General features: G+C 66.2%; 2 protein-coding genes across 2 annotated transcripts; both read left to right on the forward strand.

The window, feature by feature from the left end:
• The first annotated feature begins 7,357 nt into the window (after positions 1–7,357).
• On the forward strand, positions 7,358–13,486 carry LOC138101962 (uncharacterized). Its single transcript, XM_068999707.1, has 2 exons — positions 7,358–7,492; positions 8,222–13,486. Exon 2 carries the CDS (start codon positions 8,530–8,532, stop codon positions 12,142–12,144), a length of 3,615 nt encoding a protein of 1,204 aa, XP_068855808.1. The 5' UTR covers positions 7,358–7,492; positions 8,222–8,529; the 3' UTR covers positions 12,145–13,486.
• A 1,765-nt stretch (positions 13,487–15,251) lies between these two features.
• SCARA3 (scavenger receptor class A member 3) lies at positions 15,252–21,304 on the forward strand. The gene is made up of 6 exons (XM_068999708.1): positions 15,252–15,258; positions 16,727–16,780; positions 16,880–16,999; positions 18,399–18,497; positions 19,362–20,402; positions 20,865–21,304. Exons 1-6 carry the CDS (start codon positions 15,252–15,254, stop codon positions 21,302–21,304), a joined length of 1,761 nt encoding a protein of 586 aa, XP_068855809.1.
• The last annotated feature ends 6,027 nt before the right edge of the window (positions 21,305–27,331 follow it).

Raw genomic sequence — 27,331 nt, forward strand, 5'->3', positions numbered from 1 at the left:
GTGACCCTGGGGGGGTCTGGGTGGTGCCCCTGAGGGGGGTTTGGGGGTGTCCCTGGGGGGGGGGTTGGGGTGACCCTGGGGGGTTTGGGGGGGTCCCTGGGGGGGTTTGGGGTGTCCCTGGGGGGGTTTGGGGTGACACGGGGGGGGTTTGGGGGTGACCCTGGGGGGGTTTGGGGGGTCCCTGGGGGGGTTTGGGGTGACACGGGGGGTTTGGGGGGTCCCTGGGGGGGTTTGGGGTGACACGGGGGGGGTTTGGGGTGACACGGGGGGGTTTGGGGTGACACGGGGAGGTTGGATTGTCCCGGGGGGGGGAATTTGGGTGTCCCTGGGGGGGGGGGGATGTTGGATGTCCCCTGAATTCCCCCGGGGGGGGTTGGGGAACGGACCTGGAATGGAGGGGCCGGGATCCCCCCAATCCCAATCCCAATCCCAATCCCAATCCCAATCCCGGAGCACCCCCAGTGTCCCCCCCCACCCCCCCGCCCCCCCCCCCCCGTGGGGAGCCGCCGCCCGCTCCGGGATTGCGCAATTCCCAACCCCCCCTCCCAAAAATCTTGTGCAATGCGGGCTCGGCGCGGGGGGGGCGGGGGGGGGGGAGGGGAGGGAGGGGGTGCGGTGCCCAAAATCCTCCCCTCCCCCCCCGCAGGTGACACTGCGGCTGCTGCCGCCCCAAATAACCCCCCCTTATCCCAAAAAACCCCCCCTTATCCCAAATAACCCCCCCGAATCCCAAACAACCCCCCCTTATCCCAGACAACCCCCCCTTATCCCAAACAACCCCCCCTTATCCCAAATAACCCCCCCTTATCCCAAAAACACCCCCCCCTTATCCCAAACAACCCCCCCTTATCCCAAATAACCCCCCCGAATCCCAAATAACCCCCCCGAATCCCAAATCCCCCCTCCCCCATCCCGGCCCCGCTCCATCCTGCCCGGCGCGGGGAATTGTGGGAAACTCCCGCCGAGCATCCGCCCCGCTCCATCCCCTCCCCCCCCCCCCCCCGGGATCGGGACCCCCCAAAAACCTCCCGGGGGGGGGGGGGCGGGGCAGAAGGGATTTAGGGAAGGGAACCTGGGAATTCGGGAATCTGGGATTTAGGGAACCTGGGATTTAGGAAATCTGGGATTTAGGGAAAGGCCGTGCCCCATTTAGGGAAGGGAGAGGGAGGGGTTTAGGGGAGGGAATCTGGGAATTTGGGAATTTCGGAAGGGATTTGGGGAAGAGAAGGGATTCCTAAGGGAAGGGAATCTGGGAATTTGGGAAGGGAAGGATTCCCAAGGGAAGGGATTTCGGGAAGGATTCCCAAGGGAAGGGAAGGATTCCCACGGGAAGGGATTTCGGGGAGGGGAGGATTCCCACGGGAAGGCGTTCCGGGAAGGATTCCCGAGGCAGGGCCGGGGATCCCGGGAATGCCGCTCCGCTCCGCTCCGCTCCGGGCCCGCTCGGCGCTGCCGCCGCCCCCGCCCCGGGAGCTCTTTATCCGCTCGCCCCGGGCCCGCCCCGCCCCGCCCCGGGAGCTCCGTCCCGCCCCGTCCCGCCCCAATCCCGGAGCTCCCGCCCCGCTCCCGGAGTTCCCGCAGCTCCGTCCCGCCCCGCCCCGGGAGCTCCGTCCCGCCCCGCCCCGCTCCCGGAGCTCCCGCAGCTCCCGCCCCGCCCCGTCCCGCCCCACTCCCGGAGCTCCCGCAGCTCCTGCCCCGCCCCGGGAGCTCCGTTCCGCCCCGCTCCCGCAGCTCCCGCAGTTCCCGTCCCGCCCCGCCCCGGGAGCTCCGTCCCGCCCCGCCCCGTTCCGCCCCACTCCCGCAGCTCCCGCAGCTCCGTCCCGCCCCGCTCCCGGAGATCCCGCAGCTCCCGCCCCGCCCCGGGAGTTCTGTCCCGCCCCGCTCCCGCAGCTCCCGCAGTTCCCGTCCCGCCCCGTCCCGGGAGCTCCCGCTCCGCCCCGCTCCCGCCCCGCTCCCGCGGCTCCCGCAGCTCCCGCCCCGCTCCGCCCCGCCCCGGGAGTTCCGTCCCGCCCCGCTCCCGGAGCTCCCGGAGCTCCCGCAGCTCCCGCAGCTCCCGCCCCGCCCCGGGAGTTCCGTCCCGCCCCGCTCCCGCAGCTCCCGCAGCTCCCGCAGCTCCCGCAGCTCCCGCCCCGCCCCAGGAGTTCCGTCCCGCCCCGCTCCCGCAGCTCCCGCAGCTCCCGCAGCTCCCGCAGCTCCCGCTCCGCCCCGCTCCCGCCCCGCTCCCGCAGCTCCCGCTCCGCTCCCGGAGCTCCTCTCCCGCTCCTCTCCCGCTCCGCTCCCGCTCCTCTCCCGCTCCCGCTCCGCTCCTTCCCCTCTCCCGCAGCTCCCGCCCCGCTCCTTCCCCTCTCCCGCAGCTCCCGTCCCGCTCCTTCCCCTCTCCCGGAGCTCCCGTCCCGCTCCTTCCCCTCTCCCGGAGCTCCCGTCCCGCTCCTTCCCCGCTCCGCTCCCGCTCTCTCTCCCTCTCCCGCCCCGCTCCTTTCCCGCTCCCGCAGCTCCCGCTCCGCTCCCGGAGCTCCCGTTCCGCTCCTTCCCCGCTCCCGGAACTCCGCTCCCGCTCCTTCCCCGCTCCCGCAGCTCCCGCTCCGCTCCTTCCCCGCTCCCGGAACTCCACTCCCGCTCCTTCCCCGCTCCCGCAGCTCCCGTTCCGCTCCCGGAGCTCCCGGAGCTCCTTCTCCGTTCCCTCCCCGCATCCAGAGCTCCCGCCCCGTCCCGCTCCCGGAGCTCCCGCTCCGCTCCTTCCCCGCTCCCGGAGCTCCCGCCCCGCTCCTTCCCCGCTCCCGCAGCTCCCGTTCCGCTCCCGGAGCTCCCGGAGCTCCTTCTCCGTTCCCTCCCCGCATCCAGAGCTCCCGCCCCGTCCCGCTCCCGGAGCTCCCGCTCCGCTCCTTCCCCGCTCCCGCAGCTCCCGCTCCGCTCCTTCCCCGCTCCCGCAGCTCCCTCCGCTCTCCTTCCCCGCTCCCGGAACTCCGCTCCCGCTCCTTCCCCGCTCCCGGAGCTCCCGCCCCGCTCCTTCCCCGCTCCCGCAGCTCCCGTCCCCCTCCCTCCCCGCTCCCGCAGCTCCTTCCCCGTTCCCTCTCCGCATCCAGAGCTCCCGCCCCGTCCCGCTCCCGGAGCTCCCGCTCCGTTCCTTCCCCGCTCCCGGAGCTCCCGCCCTGCTCCTTCCCCGCTCCCTCTCCCGCTCCCTCTCCCTCTCCTTCCCCGCTCCTTCCCCGCTCCCGCTCCCTCTCCCGCCCCGCTCCGCTCGTGATTTTCCCCAATACGAATATCGATCGGATATCGATATCCAGCTGAGCCGGACAAAAGCTCTCCAGCAGTTCAGAGTCAGACAGGGAATGTTTTACCGGCGCCAGGCTCTGCGTGGGAGAGCTGGCGGAGACGCGGGGCCCGATCCAAGCGAACACGAAGCTTTTTATTTACCAAAATTGCGAATATCCAAACCACAAATGCATATTCATGACATCAACACCGCCCGTTCTCCGCTCCGTATGCAAATGAGCTCAAATGCCATTAATGCGTGCTCCGAATTGGGTCGGCGGTCTCGAATTGGGTCGGTGGTCCCAGACAGGTGAAGCAGCTCACCTTCCTCATTCTGACCTTTTTCGCCTTTCTGAGCTTTTAACAATCTTAATTACTCTAATGACCTCCAAATTCCCTCCTGCGTGACTTTTGGCCGGGGTCCCACCGAGGCAGGAAATTGGGAATTGTCCTTGTTGCCCACCCAGCTGATCCATGTTCTGCTCCTGGCTCTGAGCACAGCTAAGCAGCCACGCAAATGACAGATCAGTAATTATCCAGAAATCGATTACGGACACCCGGGAACCCCTTCCAGGTCCAGCTCTCCGAGCTATTTTAATTAACTCTCACTGGGCCCGAATCCTTCCTATTCCAACTCATTTCAACACAGCTCGCCCAGAACTCAAATCTTTTTGTTTCTTTTAAATCCGGGCTTCATTCCCGCTCCGCTCCCGCTGCTCCCGTCCCGCTCCCGCAGCTCCGCTCCCGCAGCTCCCGTCCCGCTCTCGGAGCTCTTCTCCCGCCCCGCTCCGCTCCCGGAGCTCCCGTCCCGCTCCCGGTCCCGCTCCCGGAGCTCCCGTCCCGCTCCCGGAGCTCCGCCCCACTCCTGCTCCGCTCCCGGAGCCCCCGTCCCGCTCCCGGAGCTCCCGTCCTGCTCCCGGTCCCGCTCCCGCAGCTCCCGCAGCTCCCGTTCCGCTCCCGTCCCTCACCCGTTCCGCCCCGCTCCCGGAGCTCCCGTCCCGCTCTCAGAGCCCCCGTCCCGCTCCCGGTCCCGCTCCAGGAGCTCCGCCCCACTCCTGCTCCGCTCCCGGAGCCCCCGTCCCGCTCCCGGAGCTCCCGTCCCGCTCCCGTCCCTCTCCTGCTCCCGTCCCGGAGCTCCCGTCCCTCTCCCGGTCCCTCTCCCGCAGCTCCCGGTCCCTCTCCCGCCCCGCTCCCGGTCCCTCTCCCGCAGTTCCCGGTCCCTCTCCCGCAGCTCCCGCCCCGCTCCCGTCCCTCTCCCGGTCCTCTCCCGGTCCCTCTCCCGCAGTTCCCGGTCCCTCTCCCGCAGCTCCCGTCCCGCTCCCGTCCCTCTCCCGGTCCTCTCCCGGTCCCTCTCCCGCAGCTCCCGTCCCGCTCCCGTCCCTCTCCCGGTCCTCTCCCGGTCCCTCTCCCGCAGCTCCCGCCCCACTCCCGTCCCTCTCCCGGTCCTCTCCCGGTCCTCTCCCGGTCCTCTCCCGGTCCCTCTCCCGCAGCTCCCGTCCCTCTCCCGGTCCCTCTCCCGCAGCTCCCGTCCCTCTCCCGTCGCTCTCCCGTCCCTCTCCCGCAGCTCTCGTCCCTCTCCCGGTCCTCTCCCGCAGCTCCCGCCCCGCTCCCGTCCCCCTCCCGCAGCTCCCGTCCCTCTCCCGGTCCCGGTCCCCCTCCCGCAGCTCCCGTCCCTCTCCCGGTCCCTCTCCCGCCGCTCCCGCCCGCTCCCGGTCCCTCTCCCGCAGTTCCCGTCCCTCTCCCGGTCCCTCTCCCGCAGCTCCCGTCCCTCTCCCGGTCCCGGTCCCTCTCCCGCAGCTCCCGTCCCGCTCCCGGTCCCTCTCCCGCAGTTCCCGTCCCTCTCCCGGTCCCTCTCCCGGTCCCTCTCCCGGTTCCTCTCCCGCCGCTCCCGCCCCGCTCCCGGTCCCGCTCCCGGTTCCTCTCCCGCAGTTCCCGTCCCTCTCCCGGTCCCTCTCCCGGTTCCTCTCCCGCCGCTCCCGCCCCGCTCCCGGTCCCGCTCCCGGTCCCTCTCCCGCAGTTCCCGTCCCTCTCCCGGTCCCTCTCCCGGTCCCTCTCCCGCCGCTCCCGCCCCGCTCCCGGTCCCGCCCCGCTCCCGGAGCTTTCTGGAACGGCCCCGGGCCCCCCTCCGCGCTGCCCCCGCCCCGTCCCGTGGCCCGGCCCGTGCCCGCCGTGCCCGCGCTCCCGCGTTCCCAGCAGCATTCCCAGAAATTCCCCACACCGGGAAGGGGCCGGGGGGGAGGGGAGGGGGGGGGTTTGCTGTTCACCCCCCCCCCCGGCCCGGGGCTCCCCAAATTCTGCAGCCCGGGGGGGGCTCAACCCCGCCCCGCCCCCCAACACCCCCGGACCCCCCCCGGGACCCCCCGAATTCCCGATCCTTCCTGGAGCTGCCGCATTCCAGCGGGGAAACTGAGGCACGGCGCCCCCCCCCCACCCATCCCCCACCTCGCTGCCATCCGTGAGCCCCCCAAAATTCCCCCTCCCGCTCCTGTCGCCGAAAACCGGGAATCGAGCTCTGCACGCGCCGGGAGCACGGGAAGGATTTTCCAGGGAATATTCCCGCCCAGCAGGGAAAAGAAAAAATGTATAAAAAATATTTAAAAAATAAAAATAAATAAAAATTTAAAAGAAATAGAAATAAATAAAAATAAATATAAATATAAATAAAAAATAAAAATAAAATAAATAAAAATAAAAATAAAAATAAAAATAAAAATTAAAAAATAAAAATTAAAAAATAAAAATAAAAATAAAAATAAAAATAAAAATAAAAATAAAAAAATAAAAATAAAAATAAAAAAAAAATAAAAAAAAAATAAAAATAAAAATAAAAAAAATAAAAAAATAAAAATAAAAATAAATAAAAATAAAAATAAATAAAAATGAAAATATATAAAAGTAAATAAATAAATGAATGAAGAAATAAACGAATAAAGAAATAAACGAATAAATAATTGAAGGATACGTAAACAATTATAAAAAATAAAAATTAAAAAAAATATTTAGAGAAAGAAATATTTCTAGGACAAATAAATAACTGTAAATATAGATATTTAAAAATACAGAAATAAATGTTTCGATATCAAATAAATAATTAGGAAAAATAAATATTGAAAAAATAAATAAATATTTCCAAAAATGAATATATTTTTTAAAAAAAATATAGAAATTGACATTCCAAGAATAAGTAAATAATTATAAAAATAAACGTTTAAAAAAATATATAAATCTTACAAGAAGAAAGAAATAATTATAAAAATATTTTTTAAAAAAAGAAATAGAGAAATAAATAGAAACATACATCTATTAATTAAACATTAATTAACTAATTAATTTCCTGGCTACATTTACACTCGAAACAATTCCTTGGATGCGAGCAAGGATCGTTTGGGGAACACCCCCACTCCCCAAATTCTCCCGGCTCTTCCAAGGAACCGCTTTCTCCTTGGAATCCGCGGGCTCGGGGTGCGCCTCCCTTATCTCCCGAGCCGAGCCATTCCCGGGAGAGGGAAATCCAGGGATTTGGGCGGGGCCGAGCTCGCCCTTATCGCGGCCAGGGCCCGCTAATCCCTGATAAGAGCGCCTGGCAGGGATCCCGGAATTCCTGCTGGATGCCGCTACCCAGCGCCGCTCTGCGGGGCTTCCAAGGATTTTCCAGCGTCCCCTCCCGCCCCCGCCGCTCCAGGGATTTCTCTGCGAAGGAATCCAAGCTGTCCCATCCCGGGCCCCATTCCTGGTGCCGCCACGGGCGCATCCTCCCCCCCAAAAATTCCCAAAATTCCCGAAGCGGGGGAGTTTCTCCCTCCCCAAACTCGTGGGGGTTCAACCCCGCCCCAAACATCCACTGAGCCCCCCCCCCGGGGCCCCCCGAATTCCCGATCCTTCCTGGAGCTGCCGCATTCCAGCGGGGAAACTGAGGCACGGCCCTTCCCATCCCCCCCCGCTCCCAGCCCGATTCCACCCCCCCCCCCCGCCCCGGGCCATGGCTGATTCCAGGTCCTGACCCCAATCCCGGGAAAACAATGGGAACCGGCAGAACGGGTTGGAGCCGGCCAGGGGGCGGGGCACGCCCGGATCCCGCCCCCCTCGGCCCCCGCGGGAAGAGGGAACGGAGCGGCGGGATCGGCACCGGGATCGGCACCGGGATCGGCACCGGGATCGGCACCGGGATCGGCACCGGGATCGGCACCGGGAGCGGGATCGGGATCGGGGACCCCCGGCCCGGCTGCGGACCCCGGAGGGGGTACGGGACACGCGGGGGGGCTGCGGGACCCCGGGAATGCGGGCGGGACCCCGGGAATGCGGGCGGGACCCCGGGAATAAGCGCGGGATCCCGGGATCGGGTGCGGGACCCCGGGAATGAGCGCGGGATCCCGGGATCGGGTGCGGGACCCCGGGAATGCGGGCGGGATCCCGGGATCGGGTGCGGGATCCCGGAAATGAGCGCGGGACCCCGAGATCGGGTGCGGGACCCCGGGAATGGCTGCGGGACCCCGGGAATGCGGGCGGGACGCCGGGATCGGGTGAGGGACCCCGGGAATGCGGGCGGGATCCCGGGATCGGGTGCGGGACCCCGGGAATGCGGGCGGGATCCCGGGAATGGCTGCGGGACCCCGGGAATGCGGGCGGGACGCCGGGATCGGGTGAGGGACCCCAGGAATGGCTGCGGGACCCCGGGAATGCGGGCGGGATCCCGGGATCGGGTGCGGGCCGGGCGCTCCCGCACCGCGCTGCGCGGGGGCCGTGTCGGGACATGTCGGGCCAGGTTTTCCCAGCGTTTTCCCGGGGGATCCCTTTCCCTCCGGGATCCCGGCGGGGCCCCGGGGGTCGCTGCCCCACTTTGGGGGGGGTCTCAGCACGGGGGGGGGGGGGGGATTTGTGGAAATTTGGGATCCAGCGCTGGGACGGGGCGGGGGGGGGCCTGGCTCCCGCCGCCGTTCCCAGGGGTTCACTCCCGCCTCTGCTCCCGCAGCTCCAGGACAGCCCTGCGGATCCGGGGACATTCCCTGGGATCGGGGACACCTCCCGGGAATCCGTGACCCCGGAGCAGCACCGGGGCCGTGACCTCGGTGCCCCTTCCCCCGGAAAGAGCAGTGACCTTCCTCCCCGGCCGCTTCCTCTTCCTGGGCTCGGAACCCTTGGGCCGCCGCTCCTGGGACTGCCGGAATTCCTGGGACACCCCTGGGACACCCCTGGGACACCCCTGGGAGACCCCTGGGAGACCCCTGGGAGACCCGGGCGAGCTGAGGTGGCCCCGCTGGCTCCCCGCTTGCCGGGGCCATGTTCTGTTTGCCGTTCAGGAGGAAGGGGCGGAACGGGGATCCCCCCGAAGCCGCGGATCGCGGGATTTTCCACGAGCCCCGCGCTCCCAAGGACTCACCGGGAGCCGCCGGGCCCTGGCAGCCGGATCCCGAGGAGTTTTCCACGTTCTGCCGGCACCGGCGGCCCGGGAAGGGCTGGGGGCCGCGCTGGGCCGGGCTGCAGAGCCAGGACGGGATCCGGCCTTCCCGAGGAGCCGGGGAGAGCTGGAGGGACGCCGGGATGCCGGGAGAGGCGGGAGAGGCGCCCGGGTGTGCCCGGAATGGCAGAGTCCAGCAGGAACAGCTGAAGGTGGGGGACACTCCCAGCGGGATCCGACACCTCGGGAAGGACGTTCGGGATGAGCCGGGTGTCCCACGCACGGCCCAGAACGGGAATGTGCCCAGGGAAGGGACGGATCAGCCTCAGCCCCCGCGCCAGGATGAGGAGGGAGAGGCCAGCGGCTCTTCCCAGAGCCCGGGATCGGGCGCGGAGGGGGACGCGGACGCTGCCACCGGCCCTGGAGGGGGCGGGGACGGACGGGAGCCGGAGCCTCCGTCCGGAGCGGAGCTGAGGCGGAGTCTCCGGGAAAGGCTGCGCCAGCTGGGACAGGACACGGAAAGCTCGGAAGGGAAATCCACGGCAGCGCTGGCGGCCCAGCTGGCGGAGAAGATCCTGAGCACGCCCACCGAGATGTACCCCTCGGAGCCGGGAGTGTGGAGCGTCCGTCAGGAGCAGGGATCCGGAGCCGACCGGGACCTCGAGCTGGGCGTTCCCGTGTCCGTGCGTGGGAGCGCGCCCGGGAATGATGGGATCATCGTCGGGATGCTGCAGCTCTGCGGGAATGTGGAGAGCGGCGAGGAGGAGGAGGAGGAGGAGGAGGGAGAAGGTTTCCTCTCGGGGATCTACTGGCTCCAGGTTCCCTCAGGCCTGGCACAGGAATTCCCGGAGGTGTGGGCGCGCTCCCACCTGGACTGCGGCCGGCTGGCCGAGGAGGAGCGGCTGGACGGGGCCCCCGTGGGCTTCCAAGAGCAGCGCCCGAGGCCGCCCGACGTGGAAGAGCGGATGGCGGAATTGCTGCGGGAATACCTGGAGCAGGGAATCGTGGTGGAGGGCAGCTCCGCCTCCAACAACCCCTTGATCCTCATCCCAAAACGCAAGGGGAGGGGCTGGCGCCTGACCCTGGACTGCCGAGCCCTCAACAAGGCCACTCCCGTGGAGCCCCTGGAGCGGCCGGACAGGGCCCGGCTCCTGGCGTCCGTCAACCCGCGGAGCCGCTTCTTCTCCGTGCTGGATTTATCCAACGCCTGCCTCGCCATTCCCTTGGCCCGCAGCTCCTGGCCCAGGTTCGCCTTCACCTTCCAGGGCCGGCAGTTCCTGTTCACGCGGCTGCCGCCGACGTTCCGCGGCACCGGCTCCATCCTGCACCGGCGCGTGCGCGCCATGCTGGCCCAGCTGGAGCCCGGCGCCGCTCCCGGCGTTTTCCATTACTACGACGACATCCTGGTGACCGGGAAGAGCTGGCGGCAGGCGGCGCACCGCACCCGGAGAGTGCTGGAGCTCATCCGGAGCGCCGGCTTCAAAGCCAACCCGCACAAGGCGCAGCTGGTGCGGCGCGAGGTGGATTTCCTGGGAGTAACCATCGGAGCCGCGGGGCAGCGCGTTCCCGAGGAAAAGGTGGAGGAGATCCGCGGGGACTGCGACGCCCTCCGCTGCTGCAGCGCCGGCGCGCTCCGCTCCGTCCTCGGGAAGTTCGGGAGCTGGCGCTGCTTCATTCCCGACTACTGGGAGCTGGCGCTGCCGCTGCAGCGCCTGGTGGAGCTGGGAGACGGGGAATGGGAAGGGGGCTGGAGGCAGCGGCTGCGGCGGCTGATGGAGGCCCTGGAGGCCGCGCCCGTCCTGCACTTCCCGGATAAATCCCGGCCCTTCCTCATCCGGCTCTCGCCGCACGAGGAGACGGCGGGAGCCGCGCTGCTGCAGGAGAAGGCGGGGATTCTGCTGCCGGTGGGACACTGCTCCCGCATCCTGAGCCGGTGGAATTTCTCCAGTGTGGAGAGGGGGTGCATGGCGGCCGTCCAGGCTGTGCAGGACTTCGAGGCCTTCACGGGGCCGGCTCCCGTCGTCATCTCGGATTCCATGTGGAATTACCTCGTCCGGGGCGAGGCGCTGGGCTCCGGCGGCTCCGGGCTCCCGGAGCAATGGACGCTGCTCCTGACGTACAGAGGGCCGGACAAGCGGGAATCCCAAAGCATCTCCATCGTGCCGGCTCCCGAGCTCCGGTACCTGCTTTCCGGCGTTCCCAAAGCCAGCGTGTGGTTCCTGGCCGTGGAATCGCGGGGACCGTCCGTCGGCTTCGCCGCCGTCAGCCTGGAGGAGCGGTGGCTGCTGGGCGGCTGCCGGGGCGCGGGGGAGGCGGCGGCGGAGCTGGAGGCGCTGCGGGAGCTCCTGGAGCAGCACCACAGCTCCGGCCCGCTCTTCCTCTACTCCAGCTGCCCGGGCCTGGCGGCGCGGCTGGAAAGGTGGGAGAGGGAGCCGGGCCGGAATCCCGCCGGCAGCGCCTGGCCCCGCGTCCTGCGCTGGCTCCGCGCCTTCCCGGGGATGTTCAGGGTGGGGGAGCTGGGAAGGGCCGGCAGCGCCGAGAGGGCTTGGATCAGCAGGGCGAGCGCCAGGGCCGGGGCGGTGGCCGGGAGCGGCCGGAAAATCTGGGAACCATCCAAGTACGAGCGGCAGGAAATCGTCGCGCGGTGCCACCGCCGGCACGAGGGCGCGGACGAGACCCTGGCCAGGGTGCGGGAAGTGGCCTCCTGGGAAGGCGACAGGGACGACGTGGCCCGCTGGGTGCTGAGCTGCCCCACGTGCCGCCATCCCGCTGCCGATCCCGATCCCGGCCCGCAGCGGGCGGAGGGCCCCTGGTCCTGCCTCTGGATCAGCCTCTCCAAGCCCCTTCCCCGGAGCGCCGAGGGCTTCTGCGCGCTCCTGGTGGTGCAGGACGCGCTCTCGGGCTGGCTGGACGCCTTCCCGCTGCGGCGGCGCGCGGAGCCCGACGTCACCCGGACGCTCCTCCAAGAAGTTTTCGGGAATTTCGGCACGGTCGCCTCGGTGCTGCTGGCGCCGGCGCCCGCCTGGATGTGGAATTCCATGAGCCGGGCCCCGCTCCGGGGTTTCTGGAGCCGCCTGGAGCTCTCGTGCCTGCACGATGCCGCCGAGGGCCTGTGGAGGGTGGCGCAGGCGGCCGGGAAGGGCTGGGCCGGGATGCTCCCGCTGATCCTGGCGGGAATCCGATCCTTCCACGCCAGGAGAGACGAGCTGCGCCCTCTGCTCTGCGTTCCCGGCCTGCCCCTGGAATTGCGCTGGGAAGGCCCCGGAGAGGAGGAGCTCGACGCCGGGAACGACGCCGGGAACGACGCCGGGAACGACGCCGGGAACGACGCCGGGAACGACGCCTGGAACGAGCTCTCCTGGCTGCGCAGGAGGCGGCTCCTGCCGGGCTACCGGGAGCGCGTGGAGGCCGCGCTCCGCCGGGATCCCGGCTCGGGGCTGGGGGGATGGCGGTTAGGCTGGACTGGGGGGTTTAGGCAGGACTGGGAGAGGCTTTAGGCGGGACTGGGAGATGTTTTAGGGATGGGGGAGGCTTTAGGCGGGACTGGGAGAGGCTTTAGGCGGGACTGGGAGATGTTTTAGGGATGGGACTGGGAGAGGTTTTAGGGATGGGAGAGGTTTTAGGCGGGACTGGGAGAGGTTTTAGGGATGGGAGAGGTTTTAGGCGGGACTGGGAGAGGTTTTAGGGATGGGAGAGGTTTTAGGCAGGACTGGGAGAGGTTTTAGGGATGGGAGAAGCTTTAGGGATGGGAGAGGTTTTAGGGATGGGAGAGGCTTCAGGCGGGACTGGGAGAGGTTTTAGGCAGGACTGGGAAAGCTTTTAACTGGGACAGCTTTTAAGCCTGGAAGTGCTTTTAGGCTGGACTGGGGGACTTTTAAGCAGGACTGGGAGAGCTTTTAGGCCTGGTGAAGCTTTTAGGCTGGACTGAGGCTCTTAGGTGGGGCTGGGGGGCTTTTGGGCCACACTGAGCAGAGTTTTAGGCCTGGGAGAGCGTTTAGGTAGGACTGAGTGAGGTTTCAGGCCTGGGAGAGCATTTAGGCTGGATTGGAGAACTTTTAAGCAGGACTGGGGGGGATTTTAGGCAGGATTTGGGACTTTTTAGAACTGGTGAAGGTTTAAGTTGGGACTGAGGGACTTCCAGGCTGGACTGGGGAACTTTTAGGCCTGGGGGAGCTTTTAGGGCGGACTGAGCAAGGTTTTAGGCCTGGGAGAGCTTTTAGGCTGGACTGGGGAACTTTTAGAACTGGTAAAGCTTTTAGGCCGGACTGAGGGGCTTTTAGGCTGGACTGAGGGGCTTTTAGTCTGGACTGAGGGGCTTTTAGGCTGAGCTGGGAGAGGTTTTAGGCGGGACTTGGGGGATTTTTTAGGCCAGACTGAGAGAGGTTTTAGGCGGGACTTGGGGGATTTTTTAGGCCAGACTGAGAGAGGTTTTAGGCGGGACTTGGGGGATTTTTTAGGCCAGACTGAGAGAGGTTTTAGGCGGGACTGAGAGAAGTTTTAGGTTGGACTTGGGGGAGTTTTTAGGCAGATTTGGGACCTTGTAGAACTGTTGAAGCTTTAAGTCAGGACTGAGGGACGTTTAGGCCCGGCAGAGCGTTTAGGCCGCACTAAGCCCGGCTCAGCCTCCTGCTCCGCTGGCCAGGCCCAGGCAGGGACATCTCCCTGCTCCGACTGGTTCGGGCTGGGCTCGGCTTTTCCCGGGAAATCCGGCGCCGGGAGCTCCGGGACGGGGCCGCCGTTCCCGATCCGCTCGGGGGGGGCTCCCGCTCCCCCATGGAAGTCCTGGAATGTTTTCCCTCTTTTTCCCACCCCTCGTCGCCTTCATTAAACCGGGTTTAAGCTGCAGCCCAGGATGGGGTTAAGTCCTTGGAGCCGCTGCGGGCTGGGAACGGGGAGATAAGCGGGAATTCTTTGGGATATCGACGCTCCAAGGCCGTTCCTGCCCCCGCATCCAAGGAATTCCTGATGGGGGCCGGGTCCCCGCTGGCGCCTTCCGGGAGCTTTCCCGAGGCTCCTTCCCAAGGTTCCCGGGAGCCCTTTCCCGTTTTTCCCCGGCTCCATCTCTCCAAGCCCCTCTGCCCTTAAAACCCCGGAATTCCGGAGGCGGGAAAGGATCCCTGAGGGATCGAATCCAGGCAGTCCCCGGGAGCCCTGGGGGTGCCCAATCCCGGGAATCCCAACCTCTGATCCACGAGCCGGGATCAGCCTCGGACACCTCGGGATCAGCTCCAGGGGCTGGGAATTCTCAGGGATGGGGGTGGGGTGAACTTCCCGGGATCCCCCAAAATCTGGGAATGCCGTGGGATGAGAGGGGGGCTCAGTGGGAATTCCTGGGATTTTTTAATTCCCTGAGGGGGGAGGGGGGGCTGAGGCGCCTCTGGATGTCCCCGATCCCGTGGGAATCCATCCCACGGCACCGACCTGGGATCAGCGCCCCAGCCGGGAGCTGGGAACGAACGGAGCCAGCCGGGACCCGGATCCCGATCCCAGACCCTGATCCGGGCACCATTCCCAGGATCCCAGATCCAGGGCTCACATCCCAGACCCAGCTCCCCGTAGGGAACCCCAAATCCAGGGGCCGTTCCCAGGATCCCCAAATTCACTTTCCCATCCCTGTCCTAAATCCAGGGATCAGATCCCAAACCCGTCCCCTGTTCCCACCCCAAATCCAGGGATCAGATCCCAAACCCATCCCCTATTCCCACCCCAAATCCAGGGATCAGATCCCAAACCCGTCCCCTGTTCCCACCCCAAATCCAGGGATCAGATCCCAAACCCATCCCCTATTCCCACCCCAACTCCAGGGATCAGATCCAAACCCACCCCCTGTTCCCACCCCAACTCCAGGGATCAGATCCAAACCCACCCCCTGTTCCCACCCCAAATCCAGGGATCAGATCCCAAATCCATTCCCTATTCCCTGTCCCAAATCCAGGGATCAGATCCCAAACCCGTCCCCTCTCCCCGCCCCAAATCCAGGGATCAGATCCCAAACCCGTCCCCTATTCCCATCCCAAATCCAGGGATCAGATCCCAAACCCATCCCCTCTCCCCATCCCAAATCCAGGGATCAGATCCCAAACCTTTCCCCTATTCCCATCCCAAATCCAGGGATCAGATCCCAAACCCGCCCCCTCTCCCCATCCCAAATCCAGGGATCAGATCCCAAACCCGTCCCCTATTCCCACCCCAAATCCCCGTCCCGACGCCCCCATCCCAATCCCAGCCCCATTCCCTATCCCAGCCTCCCAGATCCCGCTTCCCGGGCTCCCGGCCCCCCATCCCAGCCCCTTTTCCCAAATTCCCGGGTTCCGCCCATTTGTTCCTCCCTGGGGGCGGGCTCGGCCTCGGTCCCTCCTTTCCCAGCCCCGATCCCGATCCCGATCCCGCTTTTTGGGGCCGCGGGCCAGCCCGGACCGCGCCATTCCCGCTTTTCCCGCATGGGCGCGGCGGCCGCTCCGATCCCGCCGGGAATTCCGAGCGCTCCCCGGGAAGTTTCGGGAGCGCGGGGCCGGCGCGGGGGAGCCGCTCCCTGAACTTCTCCGGGAAGAGGAATTCCAGGGCGGATGCGGGAATTGGGGCGCTGAGGCCCGCGCTGGGGGCGATGCGAGGTGAGCCCGAGCATCCCGCGGGATTGGGGGGCTCGGGAGAGGGAAAAGCGGGAATGGGGAGCGGGAATCCCAAAATCCCACCCGGGGAATCCCAAAAATCCGCTCCAGAGGATGATCCCAAAAACCCACCCGGAGAATCCTAAAAACCCACCTGGAGGAATCCCAAAAATCTGCCCGGGGGTATCCCCAAACCCACCCAGGAGATCCCAAAATTCCACCTGGAGGAGTCCTAAAAACCCACCCGGGAGGATCCCAAAAACTCACCTGGGGAATCCTAAAATCCCACCCGGGGAATCCCAAAAATCCGCTCCAGAGGATGATCCCAAAAACCCACCCGGAGAATCCTAAAAACCCCCTTGGAGGAATCCCAAAATTCCACCGGGGGGAATTCCAAAATCCCACCCGGGCAATCCCGAAAACCTACCCAGGATATCCCAAAAATCCATGAGGGGGAAGATCCCAAAATCCCCTCTGGGGGAATCCCAAAATCCTGGGAAGCCTCGGGATGAGCGGGGGCGCAGGGAGGGATTTGTACCCCCTTCCCCCCCAAAAAATTTGGGAAGGATCCAGGGGGTCACGGTGGGAATGCCGAGCTCTGGGATTCTGGGAATGCCGGCACTGGGAATTCCGGACATGTCCCACCCGCAGGGAAATTTGGGAAGCGCGGGAAGGGGGAACCAAACCCCTGCCGGAATCCCAAATTTCCTCTCCGAGCACCGGGAATTTTCCCTTGGCTTCCGTGGGGTTTTTTATGGCTGGGAATCCTGGAAGGCCCCGGGAGCTGGGAACTCTTCCCGGAGCATCCCGAATTTTCCAGCCCTTCGTTCGGAGAGGGGCACCGGGAATTTTCCCTTTGCTCCCACGATTTTTTGGGTTGGGAATCCAGGAATCCGCTCGGGAGCCCTTCCCGCCTCCGTCTCCCACTCTTGTCCCAAATCCAAGCGGAATTCCCAAATTCCCGCCTTCGGGATGCCCCGATTCCCGCGGGGACCCCGATGTGTTCCCGTGGGATTTGCCAGCGGTGCCTCCGGGGGGGACTCCCGGCTTTTCCTTGGGAATGCGGGGCTGGGGGGTCCCCAGGGATCCCGGGAATGGGATCGGGGAACTCCAGGATCCAGGGAATAGGATCTGGGATTCCTGGGACCCTGGGAATGGGATCTGGGAGCTCTGGGATCCCGGGAACCTCTGGAATGGGATCTGGGATTCCTGGGACCCTGGGAATGGGATCTGAGAACTCTGGGATCCCGGGAACCTCTGGAATGGGATCTGGGAGCTCCAGGATCCTGGGAATTGGATCTGGGAACTCTGGGATCCCGGGAACCTCTGGAATGGGATCTGGGAACTCTGGGACCCTGGGAATGGGATCTGGGAGCTCTGGGAGCTCAGGGATCCTGGGAATGGGATCTGGGATCTCCGGGATCCCGGGAATGGGATCCGGCCGCTCTGATCCCGCTCCTTTCCCTCGCAGCGGCCGAGGCAGCCGAGGAGGAGGAGATGCCGCCCTTCGGCTCCGCAGCGGGAGGTGAGGACCGGGAATGCCGGGATTCCGGGTGGGAACGGGGCTGTCGGGAGCCGCCCCATCCCGAGATCCCGATCCCTTTTCCCGGGATCCCTTTCCCAGGGCGATCCCGGAGCAGCTGCCGCCAGTGCCACCGGAATCTCTCGCTCCGCGCATCCGTCAGGATCCTCTTCGGCCTCTCCGGGATGCTCCTGGTGGCCGTGGCCGTGCTGGGAGCGCTGGGTGAGCCGGGATGGGCCGGGAATGAGGGATTGGGATCGGGATTGGGATCGGGATCGGGGTGGGGCGGCTCCAGCGGCTCCTGGGATAGCTCGGGAATCATCCCGGCAGTGGGGGGGTTGATCCATGGGAACCTCGGGAATCGCCTGGAGGTTGGATCCCAGCAATTGCCAAGGGATGGAATCCCGGAGGAGGTCGGATCCCAGGTGATTCCCAGGGATGGCAATTCCCGAGGGATGGAAATTCCCAAGGGATGGAAATTCCCAAGGGATGGAATCCCGGAGGAGGTCGGATCCCGGGTGATTCCCAGGGATGGCAATTCCCGAGGGATGGCAATTCCCAAGGGAGGGAATCCCGGAGGAATTCTGGCAAAGCCCACGCCTGGAATCTCCTGGGAATGCCCCTCGCAGTCGCCGCAGTCGCAGCCGGGAGCGGAGCGCGGATGGGGCCGCCATTCCCGGTTCCCTGCCGGGGCCGCCATTCCCGGTTCCCTGCTGGCCCCGCCATTCCCGGCTCCCTGCTGGCTCCGCCATTCCCGGTTCCCTGCTGGCCCCGCCATTCCCGGCTCCCTGCTGGCCCCGCCATTCCCGGCTCCCTGCCAGGGCCACCATTCCCGGCTCCCTCCTGGGGCCGCCATTCCCGGTTCCCTGCCGGGGCCGCCATTCCCGGTTCCCTGCCGGCCCCGCCATTCCCAGCTCCCTGCTGGCCCTGCCATTCCCAGTTCCCTGCTGGCCCCGCCATTCCCAGCTCCCTGCTGGCCCTGCCATTCCCAGCTCCCTGCTGGCCCCGCCATTCCCAGCTCCCTGCTGGCTCCGCCATTCCCAGTTCCCTGCTGGCCCCGCCATTCCCGGCTCCCTCCTGGGGCCGCCATTCCCGGCTCCCTGCTGGCTCCGCCATTCCCGGTTCCCTGCTGGCCCCGCCATTCCCGGCTCCCTGCTGGCCCCGCCATTCCCGGTTCCCTGCCGGGGCCGCCATTCCCGGTTCCCTGCTGGCTCCGCCATTCCCAGTTCCCTGCTGGCCCCGCCATTCCCAGTTCCCTGCTGGCCCTGCCATTCCCAGTTCCCTGCTGGCCCCGCCATTCCCGGCTCCCTGCTGACCCCGCCATTCCCGGTTCCCTGCTGGCTCCGCCATTCCCAGTTCCCTGCTGGCCCCGCCATTCCCGGTTCCCTGCTGGCTCCGCCATTCCCAGTTCCCTGACGGGGCCACCATTCCCAGCTCCCTGCTGGCCCCGCCATTCCCGGTTCCCTGCTGGCCCCGCCATTCCCGGCTCCCTGCTGGCCCTGCCGCCATTCCCAGTTCCCTGCTGGCCCCGCCATTCCCAGCTTCCTGCTGGCCCCGCCATTCCCGGTTCCCTGCTGGCCCCGCCATTCCCGGCTCCCTGACTTCCCGGATTGCCGGGCAGTGTTCCGGAAGGTCGATTCCATCTCCGAGGAGATCGGCTCATCCCAGAGCTTCTACGAGCGGAAAATCCTCTCCCTCCAGGAGGATCTCCAGGGATTGGGTGAGCGCTGCGATCCCGGCGCCTTTTCCAGGGATTCCTCCCTTTTCCAGGTCCTCCCCTCCCCCCCCTCCCCCAGCCAAATCCCTGCTTTTGTTTTTTCCCGGGATTCTGGGCAGGGATGTCGGTCTCATCCCAAGGGTGCGGTGGGTGGGATGGGGCTTTGGAGAAGCTCTCCCGGTGCTCATCTCCAGGGTGATGGAATCCGGGAATTCCAGAGGGATTCGGGTGGGAAATGTGGGATCAGGAGGAAGCTGGGATTGGGATTTTCCCAGTGTCCACTCCAGGGTGATCAGTCCTGGAATTCCGGAGGGATTCGGGTGGGAAGGGAGGGTGGGATCGGGGTTGTCCCAGTGCCCATCTCCAGGGTGATGGAATCTGGGAATTCCAGAGGGGTTCGGGTGGGAAGGGACCTCCTGCGGGATCAGGAGGAAGCTGGGATTGGGATTTTCCCAGTGCCCACTCCGGGGTCATGAAATCCTGGAATTCTGGAAAGATTCGGGTGGAAATTGCGGGATCAGGAGGAAGCTGGGATTGGGATTTTCCCAGTGCCCACTGCAGGCTGATGGAATCCCGGAGTTCCGGAAGGATCCGGGTGGGAAGGGAGGGTGGGAGCTGGTGGGATCGGGGTCGTCCCGGTGCCCATCTCCAGGGTGATGGAATCCCGGAGTTCCGGAAGGATCCGGGTGGGAAGGGCCCCCAAGGCTCCGGCTGCATCCAGGGCCCCCTTCCCAAGTGGCGCTGGCTCCGATTCCCGCCCAGCCCGGCCTGGAGTCGGGCACCGACCTCGGAGCGGCTCCGCGGATTCCTCCGGGCCCGGGAAGCGGGATGGGCCGGGATAACGGGCGGATCCTCTCCTCGGCTCAGGCGAGAAAACCGGGAACGGCTCCGCGTGCCGGGACACGGCGGCGCTGGGCCGGGAGCTCTCGGAGCTGCAGCGGGAGCTGGAGGAGATCCAGAAGATGCTCCTGGCCCAGGAAATCCTCCTGGATCGAACTTCCCAGAGCCACGCCCGCCTCTCCTCCGCCGGCTCCTCCATCTCCGGCGGGCTGGAAAACTGCTCCGCGTCCATCGGGAACGTCAACCGGAGCCTGGAGCGGCTGCGGGAGCAGGCGGGGGGGTGGCAGGGGGTCGCTTCCCGCCTGGAGAATTCCCTGCAGGGCCTGGCCCGGCAGCGCTCGGAGGCGGCGGCGGCCGTGGAGCGGCTGAATTCCAGCCTGGCGCAGAATTCCCAGCGGCTCCGGGCGCTCCAGAGGAAGGCGGACGAGGAGACGCTGACGCTGCACCGGGTGGTGACCGAGCGGCAGAACCTCTCCCGGGCCTTGGGCTCGCTCCGCTCGGCCTCGTCCCGGAGCGCGGAGCTGCTGCGGAGCCTGCAGGCCGGGCTGGGCGCGGCGGCGCGGGAAGCGGCGCGGAATTCCGAAGGGATGCACGAGCTGGCCCTGCAGCTGCTGGGGCTGCAGCTGCGGCTGGACGACGTCTCCTCGCAGCTGGACGAGCAGCAGGACGAGCACCAGGACCTGCGCTACCACCGCGGCCGCGGCCGCGACCGCGCGGAGGAGCGGCTCCGGGCGCTGGAATCCCGCCTGGAATTGCACGAGCTGGAGATCGGCACCATCGCGGCCAACGTGGACGCCACGGACGGGCACGTGCGCGGCATGCTGCGCTTCCTGGGCGCCGTGCGCCTCTCCTGCACCCTGGGCTTCCACGCCCAGGCCGAGGAGCTGCAGCAGCTCAACCGATCCCTCGGGAGGCTCCAGGCGGCCACGGAAGCGCTGCGGGAGCGCTCCGGGATCCTGGGCGCCCGCCTGGAGCTGGACGTCCGCAACCTGTCGGTGGTGGTGGAGGAGATGAAGGCGGTGGACGCGCGGCACGGGGAGGCGCTCCGGAACGTCAGCGCGCTCCGAGGTCCGCGGGATCCCGGGATTGGGGATTCCCGGGGTTGGGGGTGGGATCGGGGGGATGCTGATCCCGAGGCGGGTGGGAGGAGGCGCCGAACGATCCCCGGGTGGCAGCGGGATCGTCCCGTGGGCGCGGGGGTGTCCCAGAGAGAGCCGGCGCTTCTCTGGATTTGGGGGATTTGGGGGTTTCGGGGGATCCTGATGCCAAGGAAGGTGGAGGAGGATGCAAAGCCCCGCTGCGAGGTCCGGGATGGCACCGGGATGGCGCCGGGATAGCACGGGGATGGCACGGGGATCATCCCACGGACGCGGAGCCCAGGGACAGCAGGGAGCGGAGCGCTCGGGACGAGCGGCGGGATTTGGGAATTGTCCCCAGCTCCCCGTCCCAGCCCAGCTCTTCGCGACCCCACCGGAGCAGCATCCCCCGGCCGGAATTCCCGCATTCCCTCCATCCCCTCTGTCATTCCAGGCGTTCCGGGCCTGCCGGGGCCCCGCGGCCCCAGGGGCGATGCGGGATCCGGGGGCGCCCCGGGAATTCCAGGCCAGAAGGGCGACGCCGGAATTTTGGGATCGCCGGGACCGCCGGGACCGCCGGGATCTCCGGGCCCGCCCGGGCCGCAGGGGGAGCGGGGCCCCGCGGGCTCCCGGGGCTTTCCCGGCTCCAAGGGCTCCAAGGGAAGCTTGGGAATCTCCGGCTCGCGGGGCCCCGCGGGGCCCAAGGGCGATCCCGGTGTCCCCGGGCCCGCGGGAGCGCCGGGAAAGGAGGGAGCGCCCGGGCCGCGGGGAAAACCGGGAATGCCCGGGAGCCCCGGAGCCGCGGGGCCGGCGGGGCCCCAGGGGAGCAAGGGGGACCCCGGGCCCAGGGGAGCCCCGGGAATGCCGGGACCGCCCGGGGCCCCCGGAGCGTGACGGGAACCGGCACCGGGACCGGGACAGGGGGGCCGGTGCCACCTCTGGGACAGGGACGGGGACTGGGGCAGGGACTGGGACAGGGACAGGGACAGGGACTGGGACTGGGACTGGGACTGGGACTGGGACTGGGACAGGGACAGGGACTGGGAGAGGGACAGGGGCAGGGACTGGGGCAGGGACCCCCAGTGCCACCTCTGGGACAGGGACGGGGGCAGGGACTGGGACCCCCCGGTGCCACCTCTGGGACAGGGACTGGGACTGGGACTGGGACAGGGACTGGGACTGGGACAGGGACTGGGACAGGGACTGGGACAGGGACAGGGACGGGGACTGGGACTGGGACAGGGACAGGGACTGGGACAGGGACCCCCAGTGCCACCTCTGGGACGAGGGACAGGGACAGGGACAGGGACAGGGACAGGGACTGGGGCAGGGACTGGGACAGGGACAGGGACTGGGACAGGGACCCCCAGTGCCACCTCTGGGACGAGGACCCTCCCAGTGGCACCTCGGGACAGGGGCAGGGGGGTCCCGGTGCCACCCCCAGGACGGGGACAGGGGGACCCTCCCAGTGCCACCCCTGGGGCAGGAACTGGGATGGGGACAGGGACCCCCAGTGCCACCTCTGGGAGAGGGACGGGGACAGGGGAATCCCAGTGCCACCTCTGGGGCAGGAACTGGGACAGGGACAGAGACTCCCAGTGCCACCTCTGGGAGAGGGACAGGAATTGGGATCCTCCCAGTGCCACCCCCGGGCGGGGACAGGACCGGGCCCCGCTGTCCCCAGAGCGTCCCCGAGTGCGGGGGAGGGGACCGAGGGCTCCCCGTCCCTCCCAGTCCCTCCCAGTCTCTCCCAGTTCTCCCAGTCTCTCCCCGTCCCTCCCAGTCTCTCCCAGTCCCTCCCAGTCCCTCCCAGTCTCTCCCAGTCTCTCCCAGTCCCTCCCAGTTCTCCCAGTCTCTCCCAGTCTCTCCCAGTCCCTCCCAGTCTCTCCCCGTCCCTCCCAGTCTCTCCCAGTTCTCCCAGTCTCTCCCCATCTCTCCCAGTCCCTCCCAGTCTCTCCCAGTCCCTCCCAGTCTCTCCCAGTCCCTCCCAGTCCCTCCCAGTCTCTCCCCGTCCCTCCCAGTCTCTCCCAGTTCTCCCAGTCTCTCCCCATCTCTCCCAGTCCCTCCCAGTCCCTCCCAGTCCCTCCCAGTCTCTCCCAGTCCCTCCCAGTCTCTCCCACTCTCTCCCAGTCTCTCCCAGTCCCTCCCAGTCCCTCCCAGTCTCTCCCAGTCCCTCCCAGTCTCTCCCAGTCTCTCCCAGTCCCTCCCAGTCCCTCCCAGTCCCTCCCAGTCTCTCCCAGTTCTCCCAGTCTCTCCCAGTCTCTCCCAGTCCCTCCCAGTCCCTCCCAGTCCCTCCCAGTCTCTCCCCATCTCTCCCAGTCTCTCCCACTCTCTCCCAGTCTCTCCCCGTCCCTCCCAGTCCCTCCCAGTCTCTCCCCGTCCCTCCCAGTCTCTCCCAGTCTCTCCCAGTCCCTCCCAGTCCCTCCCAGTCTCTCCCAGTCTCTCCCAGTCCCTCCCAGTCTCTCCCAGTCCCTCCTAGTCCCTCCCAGTCTCTCCCAGTCTCTCCCAGTTCGGGGCGCGGGGCCGGTCCCCGCTCCCGGGAATCCGCTGGGAATCGATTTGGGAATTGGGAACTGGGGGGGGGGGGGGGGGTCCCCGCGGGCCGGGGGGTCCGGGCCGGGCTCAGCTGGGCCGGGCTCAGCTGGGCCGGGCTCAGCTGGGCCGGGCCTTTGTCCTCCCCCCCCCCCTCGGTACCAATAAAGGTCCCTGGCGCCTCCCGGACTGGGAATTCCGGGAATACTGGGGAGTACTGGGAGTACTGGGAAAGGCCAGGGCAGTGCGGGCTTGGGAACGCTCCGCGCCGCTGATCCCCAGCTCCGGGAATTCTGACGGGAATTCGCCGAACTCCGACCCCAAACCCCGGATTTGGGGGGGATCCCATCGCCCCTTCCCCCGTCCCAGGCCTCAGCTTCCAAAATCTGGGAATTCCGACGGGAAGGAGCCGAGCTGGGACCCCAAACCCCGGATTTGGGGGGGTCCCGTGCCCCTTTCCCGGCCCGCGGAGCCTCATCCCGGGAATTCCGTGCCCGCGCCCTCTGTTGGTGTTGGCAGCTCCGTTTCCTGTTTTGATCCCAAAAATCCGCCCCGGCCCTGGAAAAGCAGCGCGGGGGCGGGGGCAGGGAAAGGGGGGGGGGGGAGATTTTCGGGAATTTTGGGGGGAATTTCCGGGAATTTTGGGGGGGGGGATATGGGGGCGGGGGGGGCCGAGTCCTGGGAATTCATTGCAGGGATGGGGCTGGGCTGGGATCACCCCGGGAAGGTTTGGGATCATCCCGGTGGGATTTGGGATCATCCCGGTGGGATTTGGGGGAGGATTTGGGGGGGGGGGGGACTGAGCCTCGGGAAGGTTTGGGATCATCCCGATGGGATTTGGGATCATCCTGGTGGGATTTGGGGGAGGATTTGGGGGGGGGGGGGGGGGGGGGGACTGAGCCTCGGGAAGGTCTGGGATCATCCCGATGGGATTTGGGGAATTTGGGGGGGATTTTGGGGATCTCTGAGACCGGGAACTCATTGCGGAGATGGGGCCGGGCTGGGATCACCCCGGGAAGGTTTGGGATTATCCCGATGGGATTTGGGATCATCCCGGTGGGATTTGGGGAGAATTTGGGAAGGGCTGAGCCTCGGGAAGGTTTGGGATCATCCCCATGGGATTTGGGGGAGGATTTGGGGGAATTTGGGGGAATCCGAGACCGGAAATCCCCCCTGGGCCCGGGTGGGGCACCCTAAACCCTCCCGGTTTTGGGAATGGGGGACACGGACACCCCGCCCATTCCCGGTTTTTGGGGTGGGAGACCCCAAACTCTTCCCGGATTTCGGGGCGGAGCCCGGGACCCTCCAGAGGCGCCGATCCAGCCCCTGCGGATCCCCGGATCCCTCATCCCGAGCGTTCCCAAAGCCCCAGGAAAACCTCGGGAATGGGCCCAGCCCCGGTGCCAGGGCGGGAATTCCACGGGCGGGGCGGGAACACCGGGAGCACCGGGAAAGGATCCGGGATCACCGGGAAAGGATCCGGGATCACCGGGAAAGGATCCGGGAACACCGGGAAAGGATCCGGGATCACCGGGAAAGGATCCGGGATCACCGGGAAAGGATCCGGGAGCACCGGGAACACCGGGAGCACCGGGAACACCGGGAAAGGATCCGGGAACACCGGGAAAGGATCTGGGAACGCCGGGAACACCAGGAACACCGGAAAAGGATCCGGGAACACCGGGAAAGGATCCGGGAGCACCGGGAACACGGGGAAAGGATCCGGGAATACCGGGAACACCGGAAAAGGATCCGGGAACACCGGGAACACCGGGAACACGGGGAAAGGATCTGGGAACACCGGGAACACCGGGAAAGGATCCGGGAGCACCGGGAAAGGATCCGGGAGCACCGGGAACACCGGGAAAGGATCCGGGAGCACCGGGAACACCGGGAACACCGGAAAAGGATCCGGGAACACCGGGAAAGGATCCGGGAACGCCAGGAACACCGGGAACACCGGAAAAGGATCCGGGAACACCGGGAAAGGATCCGGGAACGCCGGGAACACCGGGAGCACCGGGAAAGGATCCGGGAACACCGGGAAAGGATCCGGGAACACCAGGAACACGGGGAAAGGATCCGGGAACACCGGGAACACGGGGAAAGGATCCGGGAACACCGGGAAAGGATCCGGGAGCACCGGGAACACGGGGAAAGGATCCGGGAACACCGGGAAAGGATCCGGGAGCACCGGGAACACGGGGAAAGGATCCGGGAACACGGGGAAAGGATCCGGGAACACCGGGAACACCGGGAGCACCGGGAACACCGGGAAAGGATCCGGGAACACCGGGAACACCAAGGATCCGGGAACACCGGGAGTGCCGGGAACACCGGGAAAGGATCCGGGAACACCGACCGGGATCCCTCGGGAAAGCGGGAATGGGACGGGCCGGGAATGCTGGCAGGGGAACGTTCCCGCGGATCGTCCTGGAAGGAAAACGGGGACCTGGGAAAGGATCCAGGGAATCCAGGGAATCCCAGCCCCGGGAAAGGATCCAGGGAATCCCAGCCCTGGGAAAGGATCCAGGGAATCCCAGCCCTGGGAAAGGATCCAGGGAATCCTGGGAGCTGGGAAAGGATCCAGGGAATCCAGGGAATCCCAGCCCCGGGAAAGGATCCAGGGAATCCCAGCCCTGGGAAAGGATCCAGGGAATCCCGGGACCTGGGAAAGGATCCAGGGGGGGTCTGGGATCCCCATTCCCATGGAAAAGGATCCAGGGGGATCCCGAGGACTCCCATCCCTACGGACACGGATCCAGAGGGTGTTTGGGATCCCCATCGCAGGGGACAATCCCGGGAATCTCAGCAATCCCGGGAATCTCAGCAATCCCGGGAATCTCAGCAATCCCATCCCGCGGCCGCATCCGGAGCCCCGGGATTCCAGGAAAAGGCTCCGGGAACGCTCCTGGAGCGGGAGCGGCTCCTTCCCCCATTCCCACATTCCCAAATTCCCACCGGGATCAGGCGGGAACGGCCTCAGCTCTCCCACATTGCCCCCTTCCCATATTCCCACATTCCCGAGCCGCCTCCTTTTCCCACGGATCTGGAAGCGCTCCCGGATCCCATTCTCGGGTCCCATTCCTGGATCCCATTCCCGGGTCCCGTTCCCGGGTCCCATTCCTGGATCCCATTCCCGGATCCCATTCCCGGGTCCCATTCCCGGATCCCATTCCCGGGTCCCGTTCCCGGATCCCATTCCCGGGTCCCATTCCCGGGTCCCATTCCCGGATCCCATTCCCGGGTCCCGTTCCCGGATCCCATTCCCGGGTCCCGTTCCCGGGTCCCGTTCCCGAGTCCCGTTCCCGGGTCCCGTTCCCGGATCCCATTCCCGGGTCCCGTTCCCGGGTTCCGTTCCCGGGTCCCATTCCCGGGTCCCATTCCCGGATCCCATTCCCGGGTCCCGTTCCCGGATCCCGTTCCCGGGTCCCGTTCCCGGGTCCCGTTCCCGGGTCCCGTTCCCGGGTCCAATTCCCGGATCCCGTTCCCGGGTCCCGTTCCCGGGTCCCGTTCCCGGGTCCAATTCCCGGGTCCCGTTCCCGGGTCCCGTTCCCGGATCCCGTTCCCGGGTCCCATTCCCGGATCCCGTTCCCGGATCCCGTTCCCGGATCCCGTTCCCGGGTCCCGTTCCCGGATCCCATTCCCGGGTCCCATTCCCGGATCCCATTCCCGGATCCCGTTCCCGGATCCCGTTCCCGGGTCCCGTTCCCGGGTCCCGTTCCCGGATCCCGTTCCCGGGTCCCATTCCCGGATCCCGTTCCCGGGTCCCGTTCCCGGATCCCATTCCCGGGTCCCGTTCCCGGGTCCCATTCCCGGATCCCGTTCCTGGGTCCCATTCCTGGATCCCGTTCCCGGGTCCAATTCCCGGGTCCAATTCCCGGGTCCCGTTCCCGGGTCCCATTCCCGGGTCCCATTCCCGGATCCCGTTCCTGGGTCCCGTTCCTGGATCCCGTTCCCGGGTCCAATTCCCGGGTCCCATTCCCGGGTCCCATTCCCGGGTCCCATTCCCGGATCCCGTTGCCGGATCCCGTTGCCGGATCCCATTCCCGGGTCCCATTCCCGGGTCCCATTCCCCGATCCCATTCCCGGATCCCATTCCTGGCCCCCCCCCCCGGGATGCAGAGCCCAGGGAATTCCGGGCTGCGATCCCTGGGATATTCCCGGATCATTCCGGCTCCCGAGGGAGCTCTTCCCTTTTCCCGCTTTTCCCCCAAACCCCTCCCGGGGTTTTTCCCGCCCGCCGGGATCCCGGGAAAAGCTGCAGGGACCATCCCGAGGAATTCCCGGGATTCTCCCGCCCCGTTTCCCAGGGAACGGTGGGAATTCGGCGCAATTCCAAAGGGAATCCCAGCCCCCCCATCCCGAGCCGGAGCTTTTCCCGAAGAA

Source organism: Aphelocoma coerulescens, unplaced genomic scaffold (genome assembly GCF_041296385.1).
Source record: "Aphelocoma coerulescens isolate FSJ_1873_10779 unplaced genomic scaffold, UR_Acoe_1.0 HiC_scaffold_597, whole genome shotgun sequence".
Taxonomy (NCBI): domain Eukaryota; kingdom Metazoa; phylum Chordata; class Aves; order Passeriformes; family Corvidae; genus Aphelocoma; species Aphelocoma coerulescens.

Excerpts from the sequence above, each read along its gene's own strand:
- SCARA3 (XM_068999708.1), top strand. Across the intron at positions 16,781-16,879 it reads CTTCGGCTCCGCAGCGGGAG|GGCGATCCCGGAGCAGCTGC; the intron begins GTGAGGACCGGG and ends TCCCTTTCCCAG. Across the intron at positions 17,000-18,398 it reads GGCCGTGCTGGGAGCGCTGG|TGTTCCGGAAGGTCGATTCC; the intron begins GTGAGCCGGGAT and ends ATTGCCGGGCAG.
- LOC138101962 (XM_068999707.1), top strand. The coding sequence starts at position 8,530 with ATGTTCTGTTTGCCGTTCAGGAGGAAGGGGCGGAACGGGGATCCCCCC.